The sequence below is a fragment of the Salvelinus fontinalis genome, chromosome 35, assembly GCF_029448725.1.
Source record: "Salvelinus fontinalis isolate EN_2023a chromosome 35, ASM2944872v1, whole genome shotgun sequence".
Lineage (NCBI taxonomy): Eukaryota > Metazoa > Chordata > Actinopteri > Salmoniformes > Salmonidae > Salvelinus > Salvelinus fontinalis.
In genome coordinates this window covers 15,679,117-15,704,914 of record NC_074699.1, presented here as the reverse complement: position 1 = coordinate 15,704,914, position 25,798 = coordinate 15,679,117, and the positions used below count along the sequence as shown (strand labels likewise).

Below are 25,798 nucleotides of genomic sequence, written 5' to 3'. Positions count from 1 at the left end.
GCATTAATACGCAGTGTGTGAGGGAGCTACAGGAGTGAGATATATTTATAAATGCCCAACACTCACTGTGGAAAATATTCTGAATCGGTGCAAGGCTGTGCTGAGGTCGTTCACAAAAATATCCCACCAGGCCAGATAGCATCCGCTGGATAGACTAAAAATAGCCCCACTTTGTCTTCACGGGGGCTATAAGTGGCAACTGGGATGGTATTACTATGATACTAGCAATGGAGTAGTGGCATGCTTATTCTAAACAAGTTATGAAGTATTTATAGGCCTAAACGTTTGTATTAATATCCATATAGACATGACCCGGCTGGATATCCCCTGAAGTCAAGTTGAGTTTGCAGGCGTTCATGCTTTTGACAACGTTGCCATGGCAACAGGTCGGTGTAGGTAGTAGCGTCCATGATGCGCTCATAGGCCAACACACACCGGAAAAAATGTCAACTTTAATCCACTCGCTAATCACAAATCTTAAACCTGGTGCTGATATAGGATTCTTCTTTTGTCTAAATTCTCTAGTCACTATCCCTAATTTACAGTGCTATTCTAAATGGATCTATTACCAGATGGTCTTTTCACACTTTTCATTGATTCAGATTTTCCAATAGACTAATACTGTATGACCCCATGCCAAATTGGCCTATTGGAAACCAGTTTGAAATAGAGTTACTTGTCATTGGACTACAACGGACAATTAAACCCATTTGAATCCCACTTTGTGAAACAATAAAATGTGAATAAATCTAAGGGGCCTCAATACTTTTGCAAGAGCTTTTATCAAGAGCATGATATTCAAATACGACACAGATGTATTTTCATTTGTGTCTGTTGGCGGCAATACAGACTAATTTAATTCTGTTTAAAGTCAGTTGTGTTTCGACATTCAACAAACATTTTACAGACAAATAATTGATTTATCTTCCTTCACTCTCTTCTCTAGAGTACATGTGCTTTTCATGATTTCTGGGATGTTTTGGGTCTGTGACATGAGCTAATCGTGAGATATCTGTCACTAATTTTATCCAACGCACATAAATACTATCTAATCATTAATCTACAGTAGATTATCATCACTACCGCCAACTGATCAACATAAATCCTCAAGACAGGTATATCAAAGCACCTTCTCTATCTCGATGGATGGGAACTCGTTGACCTTTATGCTATCAAATCATCCCAGGAGCTAGTACGGTGGCTGTATCCAGCAGAGTAGCAGGACAAGTGGAAATGGGGTTGAAATCCCCAGCAGCTGAGAAAAAGTGTGTGGGGGAGGGTTAGGGAGGGTTACTGGCAGGCGAATCCCTGGATCAGGCCCAGAGATTGTTCCAAAGGGAAACAGCTAGGCACAGCTCTATGGAATTGGAGAAAGCTAACTCACTCGCGCAGAGCATTGGAAACTCTCTAAGTTCCACTCATCAGTGCCAGGGACCTGAGAGGGACTTGTAGGCTCATGTCAGCCCAACCCAGGAGCTAGAGTTTGACCAGGCCCAATTCACACTGGGTCAGAATTAGCCACACTACCTCTATTTTTGACCCGTCTGCTGCTGTAAGGGTATCAGGTCCATGCCTCTCTTACCCTGGCTACAGGGTATTTATAGGGCGAGAGGGGTCTTTTGTGGAGTCACAGTGGCTATAGTTAGGAGCTGCTGCTGCGTCAGCTGATGCAGACATCATGGAGAATGGAGACAGAGGTCAAGATCACGTCTGGAGCCGAGCCTTGTGTTTGTCTATCGTCCTCATCCTCTGGGTCTGTCCAGTAAGGCTGGTCAACATTTCTACCAGACCTCTGAAACGGTTACATCCATATTGATCTCCACAATGTTAGTAGTAGTAGAAGTTGTCCATGGTTGATCGGGTCCATGGTGTCCTGCAGCTAAAGAATTATGTTGGAATAAATTTAGTGCGTCAGAAAGGTGAAGGATGGGCCTAGACGGCTCCAGCCAGGATATGCTGAGGAATGCGTCTGCCATGTGTCTGCCATGTCAGTCTCCACTAAAATCCCCCAGCAACACCCCAGGGAGCTGTGACGGTGGTGCCAGAGCCCTGCCCCGTGGGATCTGGCCTCCTGAAAATACTGGCCTGGCTCGATGAGCTCTGCTCTGCGTGGGCTTCCTGCTAAGTTATGGGTTTTGTGGCTCAAGATACCCTTTCTTTCCCAACTTAGAAACGTCCACGTGTCTCTTTATTTCCACAACTATATCACCTACTGTGTATATTAACATTTTGGTCATTTAGCGCAGGATTTTGCCCGAGCACTACACAGCTGATTAAAATAACCAACTCATCATCAAGCTTTGATTGTTAGAATTAGCTGTGTAATTCTAGTGCAAAAACAAAAACGAGTTTGGGAAACCCTGATGTGGCAGACACTCTTATCCAGAGCAATCCATAATATGTGCAATCAATGTATATTTTAACATTTAGCACATAGATATTTTTATTTGTTCACCCTTTATGGATTTCTTTATTTTTATTATTATTAAATGAGTGGTGGTTATAACAACAACAAAAACAACCTTTTTATTGTTCAAAAGGGGTTGACCATCTCCAGTTGCAGCTACTGTACATAGCTGGCTATTGCTGCCTTGGCCGTATATGTGAAACAGTGTACAAGTAAACAGTTGACAAACATTTAATTGCCGGCCAGTGCCAACACAGCACCCAATCCCCATTCATCATTCTACTCTACAAATCATCTAACAGAGGGCCAAGTTGCACCAACCTGCGCGTGTTTGGAGTGCCTTGGGACATGCCAGACATGTTTTGGATTCTGCTGAAGAAAAGCAGCGTTTCTCCCGGCCGGCAGTGACTGGCCATGTGTTTAGGGAGCTCTCTCCACTCAGCTGCTCCACTTGTGCTGAGCAACTGGAAAGAGTCGACCAAGCCCCCACCTTCTCCCCTCCCACAAGGCCTGGCATGGCGCCACAGCAGCATGCAGCTGGCCTCCCTCCACCTGCCAATAAACCGATATATTTAATAAGAATTTTCCATGCACCATTACAAATGGGAAACATCACGGTTTTATTTAGACTCTTAAAATATCCACCTTCACCAGCTGCCGTCCAAAAATACATTAATTAGCTGAGGAAAAATGGGGGCCTGTGATTTAAATGATCCCGTCTCAGAGACCCCTGAGAGATCCTGCCTGGGGATAGGGGTGTCACAAGAACACTTCCAGAATGTCACCCACACTATCTGTTTATCCCAATTGCTTTATTCTCCAGTTTCCTGTGTGCCCATGATGATATTTACAGTATGCCAGTGATCTCACAATGCCAAGAAATGGTCGTAAAGTAGGAACGTGCCGGGTCACTGATAGGAAAGCGCTAACATTTAGTTCTAATACTCTACTTGTGTACTCTTCAGCAGTCACTGAGTCTTTGTTTTGATTTTAGAAAAGTGGGTTTCTTCAATATTTCTTGACTTAGACAAGGGCTTGTGCTTTCATCTCAGTGGTTCATGTCTCCCATGATCATGCATGTTTTCATATTTAGGCATATTGTACAAAAGTAGGTATTTATTGTTTTTAAACAAACAAAGTTCATACAAAATTGTATACTCCAGCTATACATTTCCTCAAAAGGCACAGGTAATCATCAATAACACAATCAAAAACTTCAAGGCTCTTAAATTTCAAGTATTTTTGGCAGCATGCGATAACTTCTCTTTTTAATGGCAGACAAATACTTCATATATCAAATATATGACATAAGAACGTCTTTGGACACAGTCCGTTGTGCTTATTTCATGAGCTTGAAATGTCAGAGACCAAAAACATACAGTAGTCAGAGCTCCGTGTCATTAATAGCAGTCTATCTCCAGTGCTTTGTGAGGGCACAGCAGTCTGATGTTAGTAGAACCAGACATAGCCTAGGCAAGTAGGCAACAGGTTCAGAGTGGGCAACACAGGCAGTAAATGGCATCAGGACTGTGGGCAGCAGCCAGACTCTTCATGCTTGGAGAGCAGAGATATCCTGGAGAAGGTTTTGGAGCAGCTCTTGCACTGGTATTTCTTGATGTCAGAGTGTGTCTGTAGGTGTGCTCGGAGGTTGGAGCGGTCAGCAAACGCCCGGCTGCAGTGTGGGCAGGAGAAGGGCTTCTCACCTGAAAAAAGGAATTGATAAACTCAGAGCCCAAGTGGGTAACTGAATATGGGATGATGTGAAGTCAAGCTCAATTCATGAAACAGGTGAATAAAGGTGAAAAGTGTTGTCGGCTGTACATTACTCTGTCCATACCTGTATGTGTGCGAATGTGTCCCTGGAGCAGCCAAGGCCTGGAGAAGGCCTTCCCACAGAGTTTGCAGACGCAGGGCAGTGTGTGTGTTCGGATGTGCATCTTCAGAGCTCCCAGGCTCACATACTCCTTGTCACAGTACTTGCAGCTGAAGTACTTGTGACACTGCCACTCACAGTGCAACTGCCTGTGCTTGGCCAGCCCAGAGAAGGTGAAGTAGGCTTTGTGGCAGTCAAAGCATTCAAAGCGCTCCTGACTAACACCAGAGTGGACAAGGCCCAGGAGGGGATTAGGCATGCTGCCCCTCTCCTCCAGGTGTCTGAAGTCCTGTGAGAGCAGGAAGGTCTGGGGTTCCATGCTTCCCAGGGACTTAAGTCCGGACTGTGAGTCTCTTAGCGGATTGTTGTGAGACACTGACAGGGGGTAGGTGATTTCCTGTGTTGAGCTATGCAGGGACAAGCTGGTGTCCCTTGAATGCAGCCTGTCTACCTGTGGAAAGTGCATGGAGGCTGGTGTGGGGATGAGACTTGGCCCTGGCAGCCAACCCTCCAGGGGCTGAGGAGTGCTGGGGATGTAACAGGCTACCTCAGGCTGGACCAGGCTGGTGTAGAGATCTGTAATGACACAAACACCATTTTATGTTAAAAAGTACACTCAAATGTTTTAATAATGCTCTATGAGAATAATTAGGTCGAATTCAGTAATAAGTTAAAACATATAGTTAAATATTTGACATTAATTTACAATATTAGGAGCAGTCTCAAAGTAACAGAGGGACTGTATTGTGCATATGGATTTGCTTAACATCCAAAGTTCCAATGCATACACATAGCATAGTCAACTGGCACTATTATAATTTCCTTACAAAAAAAACTCATCTGATTTTAGTCACATACATTTTACTTTCCTCTATAATGGTCATCTTTGCCAGTTCAATACGGGAGGGTGGGAGGCTAGCTCGCTTTAAGGGGTGAATTGGAACAAAAACACAGACTTAAGGCACATTTTGGGGTAAAAGGAGCCTCGGAGGGCACTACATTAGCCTCTTGAACGCGCTTAATAGGACCCTTCAGATCCCAGGAGGGACTAATAATAAACTCTTCTTTTGTGTGACAGATTTTGCACCTGCTAAACTCCAAAACCGCATTTGTCGTATCCTATTCCAAGGTATCAGTTAGATCCATCATTATTTACTTTCCTATAACTAACGTAATTTTAGTCTATGCTCTAATCATATTGTTTGAGTTATAGGCCTAGTGTGTTCAATTACTCACGGCAAGAATAAAATTCATTTTTAAAATGGGCTATGAACGGAATATAATAAATATAACTATAATTTTGTTTTTTTCTGAAATAATGCAAGTTATAGCCAACAGACAAAATAGCAAAGGTATTTACATTGGCATTTAAAAAAAAAATAGAACTACTGTAGATGAGAATATACAACACAACGATATAAACATATCATTTAAGTAGATTAAAAAAATTAACTGTACCGTCTGCTTTTGAATCCAGAATTCCATAGTTTGGCTTCTTATTAGTGAGATGTTTTTTCACCAGAAACGACCTTGGCATCTTTATCATATAGCTCTGAGTTATTGATGAGTCTGCAGCGCCGCAATAATGTAACAAGTGAGCGCTAGTAGGATGACCTGTTGAATAAATAGCTCTTGGAGGCTGTCTTTTGCCTTGCATTCTTCAGTGGAGTGGAGAGAGTCAGGTGCAGGGGTCGCTAAAAATTAGCATACACACCCTGTCGGACCAATTAGAATGAAAGGACAAGTGCACCGGGGCGGACCTCTGCGTCGATCAGCATACCCCAACAAAACAGGTGCATCGCAATACACTGTATACAGTAGTCTGCAAGCCCGTAGACAGGCGATCTGAATTTACCCTGCCTGACTGGCTTTATTAGTAAAATAAACATTGGCCTGCCGATATTTCTTTCTCTATATTTTTCTTTATTCTACATACGTTCTCACTATCACATGGTATAGCAAAAAATGCCAAATAAATGTTTTTTTTGGTTGTACTAGCCGTTAAAAACGTTATTCACCTCCATCCTAAAAATGTGCTCAAAGTCCAGACCTATGATTAGGCCAACTATACGTGTTTATTTGAATGAATGAATGCACTTTTGTATCCTATGCTTACTTGTATAGAAAGACAGACTTGAAGTGTTTCGTGAGAGGTTCCTCGTCTATTATTCTCAGTTTCTTTCCATGTCTCATTTGAAAGCTTCGGAAACAAAGCGCATTCCCAGACCGGTCATTTTTCATTCCGTGAAGTGCATCCCATTGAAGCAGCCGAACTAGCGGTCAAGGAGGGGGGTGTGGAGGACTGAAAGCAACATTAGCTGTTTCTTTTTTACGATGGTGTGTAATTATTCACTTCCTTGAACAGTTCATTGTGTAGAAAAAAATATTATACTGACCTTAACCACCTACTTCTAAAGTGTAAGACAAAACAAATATTTTTATTTAACATGTTTAAAAATTGCGTATTTAAGCAATAATGTGGTATATGGCCAATGGCGAAGGGGTTCTTATGCACAGTGCCTGGACGCAGCCCTTAGCCGTGGTATATTGGCCATATACCACAAAAGCCCAAGGTGCCTTATTGCTATTATAAACTGGTTAGCAACGTAATTAGAGCAGTACAAATAGTCTTACCTGTGGTATAGTCTGATATACCATGGCTGTCAGCCAATCAGCATTCAGGGCTGGAACTACCCAGTTCCTAATGGAGATTATAGGCTACTTTAGCAAAAGATTCACGTGCATGTGATTCAAGGCACATTATAAACTGGGGGGGGGGGGGGGGGTTCAAGCCCTGCTGATTGGCTGATGAAATCTAATTTATAAAGACATGCTTACATCAGCTTATATTTAAAGTGCTGTACAGAAACCCAGCCTAAAACCCCAAACAATGTAGGTGTAGAAGCACAGTGGCTAGGAAAGAAAGGCCAGAACCTAGGAAGAACCCAGGCTATGAGGGGTGGCCAGGCCTCTTCTGGCTGTGCCAGGTGGAGATAACAGAACATGGCCAAGATGCTCAGCAGGGTCAAATAATAATAATCACAGTGGTTGTCGAGGGTGCAACAGGTCAGCACCTCAGGAGTAAATGTCAGTTGGCTTTTCATAGCCTATCATTCAGAGTATTGCTATCTGATAGCCGTGGTAGATCAGTCAGTATACCACAGGTATGACAAAATATTTATTTTACTGCTCTAATTACATTGGTAACCAGTTTATAATAGCAGTTAGGCACCTTTGGGGTTTGTGGTATATGGCCAATATACCATGGCTTAGGGCTGTGTCCAGGCATTCCGCATTGCATTGTGCACAACAGCCCTTAGCCACGGTATATTGGCAATAAACCCCCCAAACCTTATTGCTTAAATATAACTTGTACAATCTGTTCTGTGGAACAAGAAAATGCCATTATTCATTGCCCAGACCAGTTTCATTCAATCATTGCCATCTAGTGCCTCATCTGTGAATTTGAATAATTTAGCTCAAATAAAGAAAGAGACTGACATGTTGTAATTTATTTAATAAAACTATTCACATGGCCATCAATGTACCAAAGGGATATCCTTTATAAAAAAAAAAAACACAATTCACAAGTGTGCTTCTTCAGAAGCAAATAGAAAGAAAAAAATAAACATTTAATATGAATAAAATGAAAAGGAATACAAAGACCCAAACTTGTATTTTTATCAAACATTTTAAAAAGCGTATGAGCTTGATAATTCATATCAGTTAACAAAAAAAAAATCATAAGGCTGATTTGGATTTCAAGTAACTTACATTTCATGCCAAAGTATAGTCTTTATAGAAACTTTATGATACGACGCCACCAAAGAAGCAAGAACCAGCAAACAATGCATATTAAATTCAAGTACAGTCTGGGGTTGTTAAGAGTCCATTAGAAAGCACTGCTGAACTGTGTAAAATCCATGTCAACATCCTGCTAGTGCAGAGCCAAGAGTGTGCCACCCTCCCCATGCTGAAGACGAGCATTGAACACAATTCTCTAAAATGGTCCCATGTCTGCACAAATCAAACTGTAAATGTGCCCGAAACACACAAAAGGGGAAATAAAGAAAGTGTCTTCAGCCTACAGACCCAAGTGTGGAGAACCGGACTCTTTCCAAGCAAAAAGGTTGAGAGGCTGACTGACTTCTCAATCCTCTCCTCCGCCGTACATGTCAGACAGCTTCTTGAAGCGCGGGCCCCACTGTTGAAGGAGATCGTAGTCCTGGTCATCTCCTGAGCTGGAGGAGTTGAGGGAGCTGAGGGAGCCGGCCTCAGAGCCACCTCCTTCATAGTCAAACACCAGGAGGGAGTCGTAGGGAGGAGCAGTGGGGTCGTTGTCAGCTGCCTTCAGGTTCTGGTCAACAGAAAGATTACATTTTACCACCTTGGTGAATATACAGCACAAATTCTAAACAAACATAAACTGACATTATCCATGTCAAATCCAGTTACTTGAATGACAAATTATCCCCAGAAGACTTAAATATGATCTTAACTGTGCATTCCACTTACATTATAAATCAGTTCAAGACTTTACTCACATCATCAATGAAGTTGCCTATGTCAGCTGGGTTGGCGGGTCGTGGGCGATACTCTGGCCGGGCCATGGTTGGAGCGATGTCATTCCGGAAAACATCAGGACGGTTATCCAGACCTCTGTGCAGAACACTCAAGTCGAAATCCTGAAGGTGGAAAGATGTACAGACATGCATTATATTACAAGATCAGAAGACACAGAACCATAAACTTTAGAAACATTGACTGAGAGGTGTTATTGCATATCCCAATAATAAATTGACACTTGGGAGAGTCGTGGGCTTGTTCTGAGCTAGGCAGCAGTCCAAACACTTAAGACACACCCTAACCCCTCAGCTCTCAAATTAAGTGTACACTTGCAGGGCAAGGGTGGAAAGAATGTTTATTATTTTTTAAATGGACCACCCTTGCTGGAAATTCGTCACTCGTTCATCCCGCGATGATTGTGTTTTTAGCCACCGGTAGCTTTATATGCGCTACAGTCAATTATGAGTGCATGTCTACTCACTAAACATAATTATTAATATACACCTTCTGTATGAAAGCTATCAAATTAATTAGATAACTAACGTTAGGCTGCCTAGCTAGAACTGGAAAATGTTTTATTTCTACAATTTTCAAAAGATAACCAAACCAAAAAATACATTTACGAGACGCGTTTGAGTTGTCGTGTGTATTAGTAGCACAATTTCAAACTTATTTGCATTCGATTTTACTTACACTTGTATGTTGACTTATCCATTGATGTTGTTTAAGTTTGCCGACTTTTCTTAGCGCATGTACAATCGTCACAAATTGAATTATGGGGAGTTTCAGGCTCCGGAGAGAACATAATTGTACACTCGCAAACGCGACTAAAAACGAGGGCTGAGGAGCTAACATTGCAAACGTCCATTGCTTGGCTAATAATTTGGACCGCCCTCCAAGATGTCGACGGGGATTCCCCCAAGGACATAAGGCGAAGATAAGTGGACAAGGGTGTGTCTTACGAGTCTAAACCGCAGCCCTAGTCTGGTGTGCTCTTCCCTCACCTGGTCATCCTCACCACCTCCCTCCTCGTCATAGTAGTAGATGTTGTCCCTGACATCGTCCTCCTGCAGCAGAGGCTCCTTCTTCTCACCACCTCTCTTCCTCAGGAACATGAGCAGCAGAAGAGACAACACTGTGGAGCACAACAAACACACAGGGCCTTAACACACTTGCACGTCATTGTGTATTTACTACATATGTAGGCTTCGAGGACAGCAATGACCAAACACTTTAGTAGTACTGTCAAACAAATGAACAACTTACATAGGAGTAGTAAAATGGCTCCTAGAATTCCCAGAATGCTCGAGAGGCCGAAGCCTGCTACAGCTTTATCGGTGCACTGGACATCAGCTCCTTTGCAGTCACACACGGAGGCCTGGATGGTGCTCTCCTGGTGCAGGCCCTTGGTGTCAGACACTCTCAGGACAACCGTGTAATCGCCACTATCCAACATAGTCTTCAGTGTCAGGATAATGCCAGTTTCTGAAATGGAAAATGGTAACATTTAACATTGTTTTAAAGGGGGGGGGGGGGGGTAGTACTGTAGTTCTGAGAAATCAACGCATACTTGTGTCATTCATTCTGGCAGTCCAGTTAGATTTGGACGACCCCTGAAGCTCTACAGTGTATGGAGCAGCGAAGTCCGCTCCGTCTTTATCAGTGATTGACAGCAGCTGTGGGGAGGACTCCTTGTTGCAGACCTTAATCATCCTCTCGTCGATGGTTGGAGGGTTGTCATTCACATCCTCCAGCTCTATGATAAGGGTGCCAGTGCCAGTTGCTGGGATTTCATCTGCAAATCCAAATTAGAGCACTGTCACTCAAAAGGTCAAGTTGAGGTTATGGTCATCTTCTAAACTTGAAATATTAACAGTTAATATTAGAGAAAGGGTTTATTGAAATACCGTTGTCAGTGCCCAGAACAACAACAGAGTATTTGTTGTCTTGGACAAAAGTGGATTCTCTGTCCATGGGGGCCTTGACTTTGATCAGCCCAGTGTCTTTGTTGATACTGAGCCATCCAGCAAGATCATTGCGTATCTTGTATCTGTGTAGTAAATGTACAAACATTTAAATATATGCATTGCTTACAACCTGTTGAGTTGTCACAAAAATGATCCTCTTCAAATCTTAGAAAAATATAATAAATTGTAAATTAAGTTCTATTCTTACGTGACTTTCTGATTCCTTGCAGTGTCTGGGTCTGTGGCTGTGTACAGAACCAGGTCACTGTCCTCAGGGAGGTCCTCAGGTTTCCTGATAATCTTCTCCACTGGGGTGAAGACTGGAGCTTCATTCACATCCTCCACATTCACTATAACAGTAGCAGTGGAGGTGGGCAGGGGGGCGGCAAATGGGACTTCATTCACCACAGTGACCAACAGAGTGTACTTGTTGTTCTTCTCAAAGTCAAGGGGCTGTATTGAAAGAATAGGACAGCCCATCAGAATAGGAATCCTTCAGACATTATAGAATCAGGAAAATGGTGTTTATATCTACAAGCATACACTCGTACATATTTATTTGGACAGTGTAGCCAGAAATTTATTTGGCTCTATACTCCAGCATTTTAGATCAAATGTTTCATATGAAGCAACAGTACATAACGGAACTTGAGGGTATTTTCATAAATATCCGTTTATAAATAAAAGCACTTTATGAATCTAGTCGTCCCCATTTGAAAGAGTCATAGGTATTTGGCCAAATTCACAGTGTATTAAGAGTAGTCAATTTTAGTATTTGGTTTCATATTCCTAGCACGCAATGACTACATCAAGCTTGCGGCTACAAACTTGCTGGACCCATTTTCAGTTTGTTTTCAGATTGTTGTGCCCAATAGAAATAAATGGTAAATAAGAATCACTTAGGGTAAACAAGAATATGTTTCTGAAGCATTTTAGATTGATGTGGATGCTACCATGATTATGGATAATCCTGAATGAATCGTGAATAATGAGTAGTGAGAAAGATCATACCCCCAAAACATGCTAACCTCTCACCATTATCAAAATGTTTTGGGGGGTATGATATTTATCCCTCATCGTGATTCAAGAGTCATTCAAGATTATCCATAATAAAATGGTAGCACCAACATGAATGTAGAAGTGTTTAGAAACATTCTTATTTACAATAAGAGACTCCAAAATGACAATACATTATTTACCGTGTACTTCTATAGACCCCTTTCTGTGTTTGCAAACGTTGCTGCACGAGAGCGATACGCACAAGTTGGTGGCAGAACAAGGTGGAGTTCTTATAGAGCGCCAGCAAAAAAAACTAATTACATGTTGCTTGTAGTACACATGTAGACCTTAATCATCCCCTCGATGGTTGGAGGGTTGTGCATTTCACACTACTTTTGGATTATAATTGGATTTTAAGCCTCATACGAATGTGCTGCTTAATATAATGTTTCTGTCATTAGTGAATTTGTCCAAATACTTAAGACACCTTCAAAATAGGGGGACTAGAAACAAAGTACTTTAATCTCTAAACTGTAGAAAAAAAGTAAGTATTTAACTGGGCAAGACAGTTCTACTTGGTCACAATCCCGGATCCGGGAGCACCCTCATCAGTAAAAAAAGCTGACTAGCATAGCGCCACAAGTAAATACTAGCATCTAAATATCATGAAATCACAAGTGCAAGACACCAGATGAAAGATACACATCTTGTGAATCCAGCCATCATTTCCGATTTTTTAAATGTTTTACAGCAAAAACACAATATGTATTTCTATTAGCTAACCATGATAGCAAAAGACCCAACTGCATATTTTCACAATTTTTTTACCGCATATTCCGCTATCACAAATTCGACCAAATAAATAAATAAATTCGACCAAATAAAGATAGTCACTAACCAAGAAACAACTTCATCAGATGACAGTCTTATAACAGATTTATTGTATAGCATATGTTTTGTTCGAAAAATGTGCATATTTCAGGTATAAATCATAGTTTTACATTGCAGCCACCATCACAAATCTCACCAAAGCAGCTAGAATAACTACAGAGACCAACGTGAAATACCTAAATACTCACCATAAAACATTTATGAAAAATACATGGTGTACAGCAAATGAAAGACAAACATCTTGTGAATCCAGCCAATATTTCAGATTTTTTAAGTGTTTTACAGCGAAAACACAATAGCATTATATTAGCTTACTACAATAGCCTACCACACAACCGCATTCATTCAACGCAACGTTAGCGAATAAACCAGCAAAAGATATTTATTTCACTAACCTTCACCAGATGAGTCCTATAACATCATATTACACAATACATATATGGTTTGTTCGAAAATGTGCATATTTAGCGGCACAAATCGTGGTTTTACAATGTGAATACGTAGTCAAAATGCAGAAATATTGTCCGGAGAAATCTTGGAGGCACCTAATCTAATCAAATAACTAATCATAAACTTCACTAAAAAAATACAGGTTGGACAGCAAATTAAAGATACACTAGTTCTTACTGCAACCGCTGTGTTAGATTTTAAAAAATAACTTTAGTACGACATACAGCTTACGTTATAGCGAGACAGCGCCCAAAATCAGGGCGGAATATACGTCTAAACATTTGACAGAAATACGAAATAACATCATAAATGGTTCCTACTATTTGATGAGCTTCCATCAGAATCTTGTACAAGGTTTCCTTTGTCCAGAATAATCGTTGTTCGGTTGTAGAATGTCGTCTTCATCTGTGGAACTAGCAAACAAAGCTAGCCATGTGGCTCAGGAGTGTCCAACGCACCATAACGCAAGACAAAGAAAATACCGAAAATCGCTATAAACTGATATAAGTCGGTTTAAAATAACTAGTTTGATGTTTTTAACACATATCAAATAAAATCAGAGCCGGAGATAGCTAACGTCTATAACGAAAGCTTTTCAGAACGCAATCCAGAGTTCCTTCTCGCGCCAAGCTGAACGGTGAAAAGACTGGTCACGTCATTCCAAGAGGTCTTATTCGGCCTCAGATAAAGCTATACACCCCATTCCACCTCTCACTGTCTATTGACATCTAGTGGAAGGTGTATGCAGTGCATGTAGACCCATAGATTTCATGCAAATTAATAGGATGGCCCTGGAACAGAGCCCCCGATTTCAGATTTTTCAGTTCCTGACAGGAAGTTTGCTGCAAAATGAGTTCTGTTTTACTCACAGATATAATTCAAACTGTTTTAGAAACTAGAGAGTTTTATATCCAATAGTAATAATAATATACATATTGTACGAGCAAGAATTGAGTCCGAGGCAGTTTAATTTGGGAACGATTTTTTACAAAGTGAAAACAGCGCCCCCCTATTGAGAAAGGTTAAGAACAAATTCGTATTTACCATGATAGCCTACCAAAGGCTAAAGGCCTACTGCGGGGGCGATATGTATGAAAATACAAAAAAAAAAAATGACATTGTGTACTGTCGCCTCATATGAAACATTGAATCTCAAATTTAAAAGATGTATAGAGCCAAATTAAATTTCAGCTTCACTGTCCAAATAAATTACTAAGGGGAGTGCAAATTGCTTCCTACAGGATACCATTCTAGAGTAGAAGCTAGTGACAGGCTGCTTTTGCTACACCTCCAGAGTAGCAGCTCAAATACATCTATAGGAGAGGATTTCAACATACCTTTACTGTCGTAATGATGCCTTCCAGCTTGCTAGGGCCTGTGCTCACATTGAAAAAGCCTTGAGGGTCCCCGTCAACTATCTTGAAGGTGGTGGCCCAGGCAGAGGAGTGAGGCTCATCCCTATCAGTCACTGGCATTTTCACCACCAAGGCATCCGCTTTATTCTCTGGGACTGATACAGTGTACTGCAAAGGAGAGAAGCATAATTATAAAGCAACAAAGGGCAATTCCATTATGTGTTAACACGGTTTTAAGGCTTCAATTTGAAATGTTGTCTTCAGAAATGTGCTTACCAAAGGCGTCACAAACTGTGGCGCGTTGTCATTGCTGTCAGTTACTGTAATGATGGCTTTGCCAAAGCTGGTAAGGCCTTCTCCCTCCATATCGGCAGCTTGGATTTCCAAAGTATATTTTAGAATTTTCTGAAACAAATTTAGTAAACTAAGTCACAAATGTAACGCATGTAGAATGTACACAATGAATAAATGATCAACAAGACTATCGATTTGAAAAGAGACCAACCTCTCGGTCCAGCCCATTTTCGTTAACCCGAATCACTCCGGTCACAGGGTTGATGACAAACATGTTGGGGCTTGGTTGTGGAGGCTCCTGACTGATAATGGTGTATCTGACATCAGAATTGGCAGAGCCCTCCTCATCAGCATCAGTGGCTGTTACCTGAAATACCTCATCACCTGAAGAGTGAAAAAAAATTGCTGAAAAATCCTAGCATTATTTTCCTTAAAAACCATCACACTATTAAGTATTGTAAATACTGTGTGTGTGTGTGTGTGTGAACATACCTGGTTTTGATGCCTCAGGGACTGTTCCCGTAAATGGATTTTGGGTAAATACAGGTTTGTTGTCATTCATGTCAATGACCTTCACAATGATCTCCATGGGTTCCTCAGCTGTACCTGCACCCACTGCAACAGCATGGGCTAGGAGCTACAGAGAGGAGTAACAAAGAGTTTAAAACTACATATAAAATAATTTTTCAATTAAGTCAAGGGAAGAAAATTAGGATACACAAAACATACAACGTATTGGTCTCTTTTCTCCCTGTCCAAAGGCTGGGTCACATAGAGAGTTCCAGAGTTTTTGTCCACAGTGAAGAGTCCCACAGGAGGTTGGTCTGCCCCAGGACCAGTGATGCTGTACAGGATCTTCACCTCTTTATCATTGTTGGACCTGATCTGGTTTACAAGGAATGATAATGTTCACGTCAATTACAAAATGTCCAACACTGATATTGGAGTAATGTAAAAAACAATCCTTAACCTACAAGACACTTACCTGCACCATATTTTTGGGGAAGGGGCCTCGGTCATTCTCTGGGAAGCTGATGGGAGGAATGACCCAGTCCCGCTTCCTTCTTTTCAGACCTCCTGAAGACTTAGGCAAGTTCAGAACAGGTACAGACAGACTTGATCCAGGCTGTGGAATGTAAACAAAAACCATGAAATATCAAGTCTATGGTTTACAGGCACTAAAATAAAAATATTTTTACAAAAACTGCAAGCAAGTGTCATCAATTGACCTGGGGAAAAAAACAGTTTCAATGCCCATCTATTCACTAGAGGACAGCATAGTCAATATTAATTTGACCAGTCGTATACCTGGGGCTGGGTGGTCATCTCATGGTGGTGGCCGTGTCTGGCCTCATGCAGCACTCTGACTGGAACCGTGATCTTCTTGCCCTTGGACTGGGTAGAGACATAGAACTCCTTATGTCCATTATGCAGAGTCAGCCCCCTCTTCAGTTTCAGCGTCCCGTCGCCATCTACTTTGAAGCGTGAATCCTCGGAGTGAAAGAGAAAGCTGGTGCGGCTGGTGCAGTCATCAAAAACCACTGAAAGGTGGTCAGAAGATATCCTTTTAAAAATATCACAACCATAATTCGTATGTGGGCCTAAAAATTAACGATTTAAAAACAGGAGCAGATATAAAGCACTGTCGCTTTAAATATCAAATTCATAACAGAAGAGCCCTATTCCATCAGTGCTTTCTAGATACACTGCCACCAGACTCACTCGGTAAATTTATGAATGGAATACTGGTCATAGTAACTAAAAAAAAAAACAAGCTAGGCCTAAATCGCCTCATGATCACAATTCTGATCTGCAAAGACATTGTACAAATAATCCCTGCATAATGTAAAAATCTCCAACATGTCTGACTTGCAAAGGAGTAAATTGACTCATATCCTCATGTAACTAACATTACATGTATAACTAGTACTGTGCAACTTAGTACAATATACCAGGTAGAGATGAAGCTGTCATTGTATACAAGTAGTCTACCATCCTGTGTGGACAGAGAAAACCCAGGGCTGGTCAAGTCTGCTCTAAGACTCAAGGACAGGTGGGCAGCAACTATTGGTTTCACATTACTACTTCTAAACATCCTGAGGCATAGACCTAGCTCTACAAAAGAGGTCTGAGTCACTCAGGTGTGAGTGGCTCATTATGCCCCTATTATGTTAACAAAATAGTATTTTTTAAGGACCTACAATTCAGTTCCCCCCCCTCACATCTTTCTGTAGTTTTCATTTAGGCCTAGACTGCCCATAAAACATATCTGTTTAGAACCCCTAAATCAATACACCACTTTCCAGCCTAATGAACTGGCTAAATGTTATGCAAAAATTCTGGAATTACACAAAAACAAGAAAGGTGGGGTTGAGAAGTAAAACTGAATTGTAGTACGCCACAGTATACACTTCTGCTTATCCTATTGATAGTTAGGTACTAGAGAATCAGGTAGGTAGAGGTACAGCAACTACCACTCTTTAGGCCAGAAGGCGGTTGTCAACAAAGTTGAACAAATTAAAGGCTGTAGGTGGTAAAGCGCAAGTGCAGAGCAATAAAGAATCAGGCCACCTGTCACAAAAACATTTGTTTTACAACTGGCTGTCTCGTCATTGTTGGTAAATCGGGCCTAACACTGTTGTGTCGTCTGCAAACTCGATTCTGGTGTTGGAGATGTGCGTGGCCACGTAGTCATGGGTGAACAGGAAGTACAGGAGGGGGATAAGTGGAGATTACCGTGACTCAACGCTCCAGTTGCATTTCTAGTGCATACGGATGACATGTCTTTTTTCCCCATGCCAATTTGATAAACCATTCTAAATTAAAACAAATTGTACATATTAGTAAAGACAAGATTAAATTGAGAGTCTGATAAGTGAAAATATGATCACTTGAGAGAACAATGTGTGCAGCCTGAGAAGATTTTTTTGCAACTTTTTCAAATAATGAATAGCCTATAGTCGCATCAGGGGTCACTTTACATTTCAGAAACTTGAATTTTCAAAACTCAACAAAACAAAAACAGTTTTTATCCATTTCACCTGCGTTTTATATTGAACGTCATGTTTTTTGCTCCAATAGACTGAGCATGGGGCGTGCAACTATAGTTTTCATTCACACAAGTGTCACGAGACAGAAAATAGCTTCATTTGTCAGATGACAGAAGTACAAACCTATTTGGCTAGCAGCCATTCAAGTAAATGAGCTTACAATGAAAAAGCAAGGACTTTTGGGCAAAACCGATGCACGGCCATCAGATATTTCAAATGCATCATAGAAAGAATGCAGCCAGCTACATTTCTTAATGTTTTGCTTGAAGTTAATCTTGCATTTTACCAGAGAAAAGTAGGTATCACTGAGAAAAGTAGCTACACAGTCAGACCCCCTTTTCCTCCAGAACAGCCTGAATTATTTGGGGCATTCTACAAGGTGTCGGAAACAATCCACGGGGATGTTGGTCCATACTGACGCGATGGCATCACACAAGTGCTGCAGATTGGACGGCGGTATATTCATGCTGCCAACAGCCCGTTCCATCTCATCCCAAAGATGTTCTATTGAGGTCTGAGGTCTGTGCAGGCCACTCAAGTAAACTGAACTCCGTCATGTTCCATGGTTGTGGCCCGCCTGTTAGCTTACACCATTCTTGACATCGTCTTTCGACCTCTCTCATCAAAGAAGTGTTTGACCCACAGGACTGCAGCTGACTGGATGTTTTTTTGTTTGTCGCACTAATCTCGTAAACAGTAGACACTTGTGTGTGAAAAGCTCAGGAGGGCGGCCGCTTCTGAGATACGGCGTGCCTGGCACTGACAATCCTACAATGCTCAGTCGCTTAGGTTACTAGTTTTGCCCTTTCTAACGTCCAATCGAACAGTAACTGAATGCCTCAATGCCCGTATGCCTGCTTTATATAGCAAGCCACAGCCCCATGACTGTCTGTAGCAGCGATCCAGTTTCGTGAACAGGGTGGTGCACCTAATATACACTCACCTGCCAGTTTTCGGGACACGGGACTTAAGCATATCTTCTCTGCTAAATGAACTAGCCTACAATGGCATGGCGCATAGTCAGATAACATTACCGTAGGCTGACTTATTCTGTTCTTCTGAAATACATTTTCTTCATATAATGCCTAAAATAAAATCAGGGATTTATTGTTGTGTGTATTAAATAGATTTATTACACTTTAAAAATGTATATGTTCCAAAGGCGCTAGGGATGTTAACGGCTACTGTTATTGTTAGCCACTGGAAATACATTTGACTGGTCATGCTTAATTTGTAAAATTTAGCGGAATTATACTGAACAAAAATATTCAACTCAATGTCTAAAGTATTGGTTTCATAAGTTGAAATAAGAGTCCAGAAATTTTACATAGACACAAAGCTAATTTCCCTCAAATTTCACACACAAATTTGTTTACATCCCTGTTAGTGAGGATTTCTCCTTTGCCAAGATAATCCATCCACCGGACAGGTGTGGCATATCAAGAAGTGGATTAATCAGCATGATCATTACACAGGTGCACCTTGTGCGGGGGACAATAAAAGTCCACTAAAATGTGACGTTGTGTAACAACCCAATGCCACAGATGTCTCAAGTTGAGGGAGTGTGCAATTGGCATGCTGAATGCAGGAATGTCCACCAGAGCTGTTGGCAGTGAATTGAATGTTAATTTCTCTACCATAAGCCCCTGCCAATATAATTTTAGAGAATTTGGCAGTACGTCTAACTTGCTTCACAACCGCGTGTAACCATGCCAGCCCATGACAACCACATCCGGCTTCATCTGCGGGATCGTCTGAGACCAGCCACCAGGACAGTTGATGAAACTGTTGGTTTGCACAACTGAAGTATTTCTGCACAAACTGTCAGAAACCGTCTCAGAGAAGCTCCTCTAGCCTTCAAAGTGGCACAGTGTTCTAAGGCACTGCGTCGTAGTTGCTAGCTATGCCACTAGAGATCCTGGTTCGAGTCCAGGCTCTGTTGCAGCCGGCCGCAACCGGGAGACCCATGGGGCAGCGCACAATTGGCCCAGCGTCGCCCGGGTTAGGGGAGGGTTTGGCCGGCAGGGATGTCCTTGTTCCGGGTTAAGTGGGCACTGTGTCAAGAAGCAGTGCGGCGGCTTGGTTGGGTTGTGTTGAGGACGCACAGCTCTAGACCGTCACCTCTCCCGAGTCCGTACGGGAATTGCAGCAATGAGACAAGACTAACTACCAATTGGATACCACGAAATTGGGGAAAAAAAGAGGTTGTAAAGTTATATATATATATATACTGCTCAAAAATAAAGGGAACACTTAAACAACACAATGTAACTCCAAGTCAATCACACTTCTGTGAAATCAAACTGTCCACTTAGGAAGCAACACTGATTGACAATACATTTCACATGCTGTTGTGCAAATGGAATAGACAAAAGGTGGAAATTATAGGCAATTAGCAAGACACCCCCCAAAACAGGAGTGATTCTGCAGGTGGTGACCACAGACCACTTCTCAGTTCCTATGCTTCCTGGCTGATGTTTTGGTCACTTTTTAATGCTGGCGGTGCTCTCTAGTAGTAGCATGAGACGGAGTCTACAACCCACACAAGTGGCTCAGGTAGTGCAGTTCATCCAGGATGGCACAATGCGAACTGTGGCAAAAAGGTTTGCTGTGTCTGTCAGCGTAGTGTCCAGAGCATGGAGGCCCTACCAGGAGACAGGCCAGTACATCAGGAGACGTGGAGGAGGCCGTAGGAGGGCAACAACCCAGCAGCAGGACCGGTACCTCCGCCTTAGTGCAAGGAGGTGCACTGCCAGAGCCCTGCAAAATGACCTTCAGCAGGCCACAAATGTGCATGTGTCAGCATATGGTCTCACAAGGGGTCTGAGGATCTCATCTCGGTACCTAATGGCAGTCAGGCTACCTCTGGCGAGCACATGGAGGGCTGTGCGGCCCCACAAAGAAATGCCACCCCACACCATGACTGACCCATCGCCAAACCGGTCATGCTGGAAGATGTTGCAGGCAGCAGAACGTTCTCCACGGCGTCTCCAGACTCTGTCACGTCTGTCACATGTGCTCAGTTGCTCAGTGTGAACCTGCTTTCATCTGTGAAGAGCACAGGGCGCCAGTGGCAATTTTGCCAATCTTGGTGTTCTCTGGCAAATGCCAAACGTCCTGCACGGTGTTGGGCTGTAAGCACAACCCCCAACTGTGGACGTCGGGCCCTCATACCACCCTCATGGAGTCTGTTTCTGACCGTTTGAGCAGACACATGCACATTTGTGGCCTGCTGGAGGTCATTTTGCAGGGCGCTGGCAGTGCACCTCCTTGCACAAAGGCGGAGGTAGCGGTCCTGCTGCTGGGTTGTTGCCCTCCTACGGCCTCCTCCACGTCTCCTGATGTACTGGCCTGTCTCCTGGTAGCGCCTGCATGCTCTGGACACTACGCTGACAGACACAGCAAACCTTTTTGCCACAGTTCGCATTGATGTGCCATCATGGATGAACTGCACTACCTGAGCCACTTGTGTGGGTTGTAGACTCCGTCTCATGCTACCACTAGAGTGAGAGCACCGCCAGCATTCAAAAGTGACCAAAACATCAGCCAGGAAGCATAGGAACTGAGAAGTGGTCTGTGGTCACCACCTGCAGAATCACTCCTGTTTTGGGGGGTGTCTTGCTAATTGCCTATAATTTCCACCTTTTGTCTATTCCATTTGCACAACAGCATGTGAAATGTATTGTCAATCAGTGTTGCTTCCTAAGTGGACAGTTTGATTTCACAGAAGTGTGATTGACTTGGAGTTACATTGTGTTGTTTAAGTGTTCCCTTTATTTTTTTGAGCAGTATATATATATATATTTTTTTTTTGTATATACTTTTTAAAATTAATTATTTAGAAAAAGTTTTTAAAAAACACACATTTAAAAAGAGAAGCGCATCTGCGTGCTCAAGGCCCTCACTGGGGTCTTGACCTGACTGCAGTTCACGTTGTAACCGACTTCAGTGGGCAAATGCTCACCTTCGATGGCCACTGTCACGCTGGAGAAGTGTTCTCTTCACGGATGAATCCCGGTTTCAACTGTACCAGGCAGATGGCAGGCCGTGTGTATGGCATCATGTGGGCGAGCAGTTCTGTTCAACATTGTTAACAGAGTGCCCCATGGTGGCGGTGGGGTTATGTATGGGCAGGCATAAGCTACAGACAAACACAATTGCATTTTATCGATGGAAATTTGAAGGCACAGAGATACTGTGACGAGATCCTGAAGCCCATTGTCGTGCCGCCATCACCTCATGTTTCAGCATGATAACGCACGAGCCCATGTCCCAAGGGTCTGTACACAATTCCTGAAAGCTGAAAAAGTCTCAGTTCTTCCATGGCTTACATACTCAGACATGTCACCCATTGAACATGTTTGGGATGCTCTGGGTCGAGGTGTACGACAGCGTGTTCCAGTTCCCCGCCAATATCGCACAGCCATTGAAGAAGAGTGGGACAACATTCCAAAGGCCACAATCAACAGCTTGATCATCTCTATGTGAAGGAGACACTAATGGTGGTCACACTAGATACTGACTGGTTTTCTGATCCACGCCCATACCTTTTTAGGTATCTGTGACCAGATGCATATCTGAGATCCATAGATTAGGGCCTATTTTTTATTTATTTAACTAGGCGAGTCAGTTAAAAACAAATTCTTATTTACAATGAAGGCCTCGCCCCTGGCCAAAACCTAATCCGGACGATACTGGGTCAATTGTGCGCTTCCCAATGGGACTCCCGGTTGTGATACAGCCTGGAATCGAACCAGGGTCTATAGTGACACCTCTAGCACTGAGTTGCAGTGCCTTAGACCGCTGCGCCACTCGGGAGCCCCTAAAGAATTTATTTATTTTGACTGATTTCCTCATATTAACTGTAAAATCTTAGAAATTGTTACATGTTGCGCTTCTATTCTGTTCAGTGTAAATTGTCGCTGATGTTTTCATTTCATTAGTCGTCATGCATCTTATTTATCACACGTGCACAGCATAGAGCCTAGTTTGAGAGGAAATATCACCTGTCAGACAGCAATACAGCTGGATGCTGCTAGAGTGAAACATGTGCCCAGAAACCCCGCAACAATTATAGATGCAATTGTGTGATACAAACACGGTTTTGGTGGCCACGATTAATAAAAGGATTCCAGCTTTCTATTGCCTTTGCATTCGAGTGCATAGGCAAGCTATCACATGTCTCAACCACTTTGCAATATGAGCTGGAGGCTGTAGGGCTATGCATTTTAATACTTATGTTTGAAACCTGAACATTTTACTTCATATTATGGGGCATGTCTTACCTTGCTTCAAAGCAGCCTCGCCAAAATTCCACCATAGAAACGTGGAGGCAATTACTTTATAAAGACTTCTTCCTATGCCATTGAAACCAGCATTTCTCTCCTGTTTTATTGGTGCTCATAAACTTTCATTTTCGAGAAGCCAAAAGGCACAATCTTAGTTATATTAGTGAACCCATCCTAGTTGTTGCATCTTTAGATTCCCCCTTTAAGTTTATCAGAGATGATCATCTCGGTCCCATATGGAACCGCACTGTTAAGAACTATGTTAAGAATAGCACTAAGTTCCATGAAAATATCCGCCTGACAATTTCATGATCCCCACAGGCCTAGCTATACCCGCATAATATTGCCCAACTACAGCAAGACACTGACGTCAATCTTATGGGCTAGGAGTGAAACTAGAATGGATTCCTGACCTTGGCACAACATGTAGATGAAAGTAACAAACTTTCTGTATCAATAGAGACCAGTGTAGATTATACTGAGAGTCTGTAGAGGTCTTCCCGTAACATATCCCAAAGGGAGGAGGAATAGTTGTAAACCAACGACTAAGACTACCTCCTTATTACTGTAATACTGGGTACTAATCACAGAACATGATCATGGGAAATAGGTTGCTACACAAAGGGATTGATTGAGACAGCATTTCTCATTGATATTAATTTTTAATATGCTTCAGTTGACGTGAATGACAAGCAATATCAGAAGTCACTCAGGGGAATCTAGGCCAGCCTAATGGTTGTTCCAGAAAGTCTAACCAGTTTCACTCTACTGATCAGATCAGAGCTTGTGCCTACACACCCAGTTAAACTACCAGAGATGTAGCATGTCTCATCAATTAGTTCACCCAGTCTAGTCAACCGTTTAACAAAGACAAAAACAGCCTTCAATTAGGTCACAACTTGATGAAAAGCCATAATGCAAATCTAGCCTACTAAATTAGTCACAATTACAAGTGACACTTTGCTTTCTTAGCAAAGCAAAGGTGTGAAAAATCCCTCCATTAGACCCAATGCTGTACAGACAACACACCACAATGCTATTGTAAACAAACTAACACTGAGAAAACAGGGGAAGGCCAGTGCCATGCCATATTTGCCAAGTAATGGTTTGTCTGTACAATGTAGAACTGTGGCAGTTTGATTAGGATATGAATCAGGCTGTATGGGGAGACGGACCCAAATCTTGAAACACAAAATACTTCCAATTTAACCTCTTCTGACAAATTGAACAATGGATAAACATTTATCAATGTGTACTGAAATATTCAAAGCAGAAACTAAAATGTAATCTGAAGTGATGACACCCATTTAAAAAAAATGGTTGGCCTTACGCAGCATTCAAAACTGCGACTCGAAAAAAATACCAGTCAAATCATGACGCCATTGATCTTCAGGTCTGAGCTCTTGAAAGAGACCAGAGTTCGAATTCTTTGTTGGTTGACAGTTCAAAATGTTTCTTTCAGTTGGAGCTCATTTTTCCCCGAGTTCCCAGTTGTTTTGAACGCGGCGTAATACATTTTTGCTCAGTCATATGCTAAGAGCGCCTAAACTACAATTAGTTAATTCTTACCTTTTCCTAGTCTCCGGCCACTTTGTAAGTGATTTCTTTCCACTTTGAAAATGTACATTTCTGAAGTGAAACCTGGTAGGCATTTTGACTCCTCCGACGAACCTGGTTTGAAAGCCTTACAGAAAGGAAAAAGCAAATAACGTCAGTTTTAATATTTATAAATCAACTACACAAGGTCATGAAATCAATATTCACCAGATTACCTTAGAAATACTATCATAATTACCACTCATTACTATTGTTGTTGATCTTCTACAAATACCCCAGCACCCTACTGCGAAATGTGGCACAAGTATAAATAAAAACTAAGAGTAATACAAAATAAATATCCGGGTGCGTTAACCTGGTAACGTTTATAATCGACCAACGCAACGCTGGCTAAAACAAATATACCCAACAAATCATGAAAAGTTCATCATAAATGAGTTAAATAAGACCAGTAACGTTAGGCTGTAGCTGAATCAGTATCTGTGAGTTAGTGTTCCCAGGTAAATGGCATAGCCTACATTGCATGTTACTTTCAGAGTAGAAACACCAACAAAAAATTCTTACCTGGAGAAACAATGTTAATACCCCCAACTCCACGAACCAAAAGGCCCCCATTTCTTTTGAATAATTTCAGAATAGTCGTTCCACCAACAGTAAAAAGTAATCAGTTTACGCGTAGATGGGGGGAAAAGTCTCTCTTGTTCAAATGTGTGCTTTCTGGATTGTCGGTTAAATTGGAGAAATGAGTTTCAGCAGGTAGTTTCTGGAGAGTGCCGTGTGCAGGCAGGTGACGTCGCCCATCCGCTCGCTCCAAGTATGGGCATGGAAGAGAACGGCTCCTTATACCCGCACCTATGAAACACAGGTAAATTGTCATAATCCAGAAACCCACAGCAGGGTCCTATGTTCAAAATTATTACACAATAATGTGAGAATTCCGATCGAGAGGAGAAGCACCGATGAGGAAGAGTGGGTTCAGGATCAAACACGGATGTCAGTCATTCCATTTCATGATCAAAGTAGTTTCAAACGAAACACCGTCAGCAACACTGACAATAATTTCACAGACTGGAGTTGTCTATATTTGTCAAAAGCTATAAT

At 42.1% G+C, this 25,798-nt stretch overlaps 2 protein-coding genes across 2 annotated transcripts; both read right to left on the bottom strand.

Annotated features, from left to right (window-relative positions):
- Positions 1–3,419: 3,419 nt before the first annotated feature.
- On the bottom strand, positions 3,420–5,925 carry LOC129834383 (zinc finger protein SNAI2-like). The gene is made up of 3 exons (XM_055899310.1): positions 5,739–5,925; positions 4,245–4,856; positions 3,420–4,110 (listed from the first exon to the last, which is right to left on the bottom strand). Exons 1-3 carry the CDS (start codon positions 5,824–5,826, stop codon positions 3,929–3,931), a joined length of 882 nt encoding a protein of 293 aa, XP_055755285.1. The 5' UTR covers positions 5,827–5,925; the 3' UTR covers positions 3,420–3,928.
- A 1,857-nt stretch (positions 5,926–7,782) lies between these two features.
- LOC129834376 (B-cadherin-like) lies at positions 7,783–25,509 on the bottom strand. Its single transcript, XM_055899297.1, has 16 exons — positions 25,262–25,509; positions 24,710–24,824; positions 16,111–16,343; positions 15,788–15,928; positions 15,532–15,687; positions 15,295–15,439; positions 15,014–15,186; positions 14,785–14,913; positions 14,491–14,676; positions 11,022–11,266; positions 10,754–10,896; positions 10,417–10,641; positions 10,113–10,331; positions 9,851–9,981; positions 8,825–8,965; positions 7,783–8,637 (listed from the first exon to the last, which is right to left on the bottom strand). The coding sequence occupies exons 1-16, from the start codon at positions 25,310–25,312 to the stop codon at positions 8,431–8,433; spliced, it is 2,640 nt and encodes an 879-aa protein (XP_055755272.1). The 5' UTR covers positions 25,313–25,509; the 3' UTR covers positions 7,783–8,430.
- Positions 25,510–25,798: the final 289 nt, after the last annotated feature.

Bases quoted from the DNA above. Each gene is read 5' to 3' on its own strand.
- LOC129834383 (XM_055899310.1), bottom strand. From the start codon at position 5,826: ATGATAAAGATGCCAAGGTCGTTTCTGGTGAAAAAACATCTCACTAAT. The intron at 4,857-5,738 runs GTACAGTTAATT...GTGTCATTACAG, and splicing joins TCTGGATTCAAAAGCAGACG to ATCTCTACACCAGCCTGGTC. The intron at 4,111-4,244 runs GTATGGACAGAG...TCCTTTTTTCAG, and splicing joins ACACATTCGCACACATACAG to GTGAGAAGCCCTTCTCCTGC.
- LOC129834376 (XM_055899297.1), bottom strand. From the start codon at position 25,312: ATGGGGGCCTTTTGGTTCGTGGAGTTGGGGGTATTAACATTGTTTCTC. The intron at 14,914-15,013 runs GTTGGTCTCTTT...AATTTGTTTCAG, and splicing joins AAAATGGGCTGGACCGAGAG to AAAATTCTAAAATATACTTT. The intron at 10,332-10,416 runs GTATGCGTTGAT...TTTCCATTTCAG, and splicing joins TGCCAGAATGAATGACACAA to AAACTGGCATTATCCTGACA.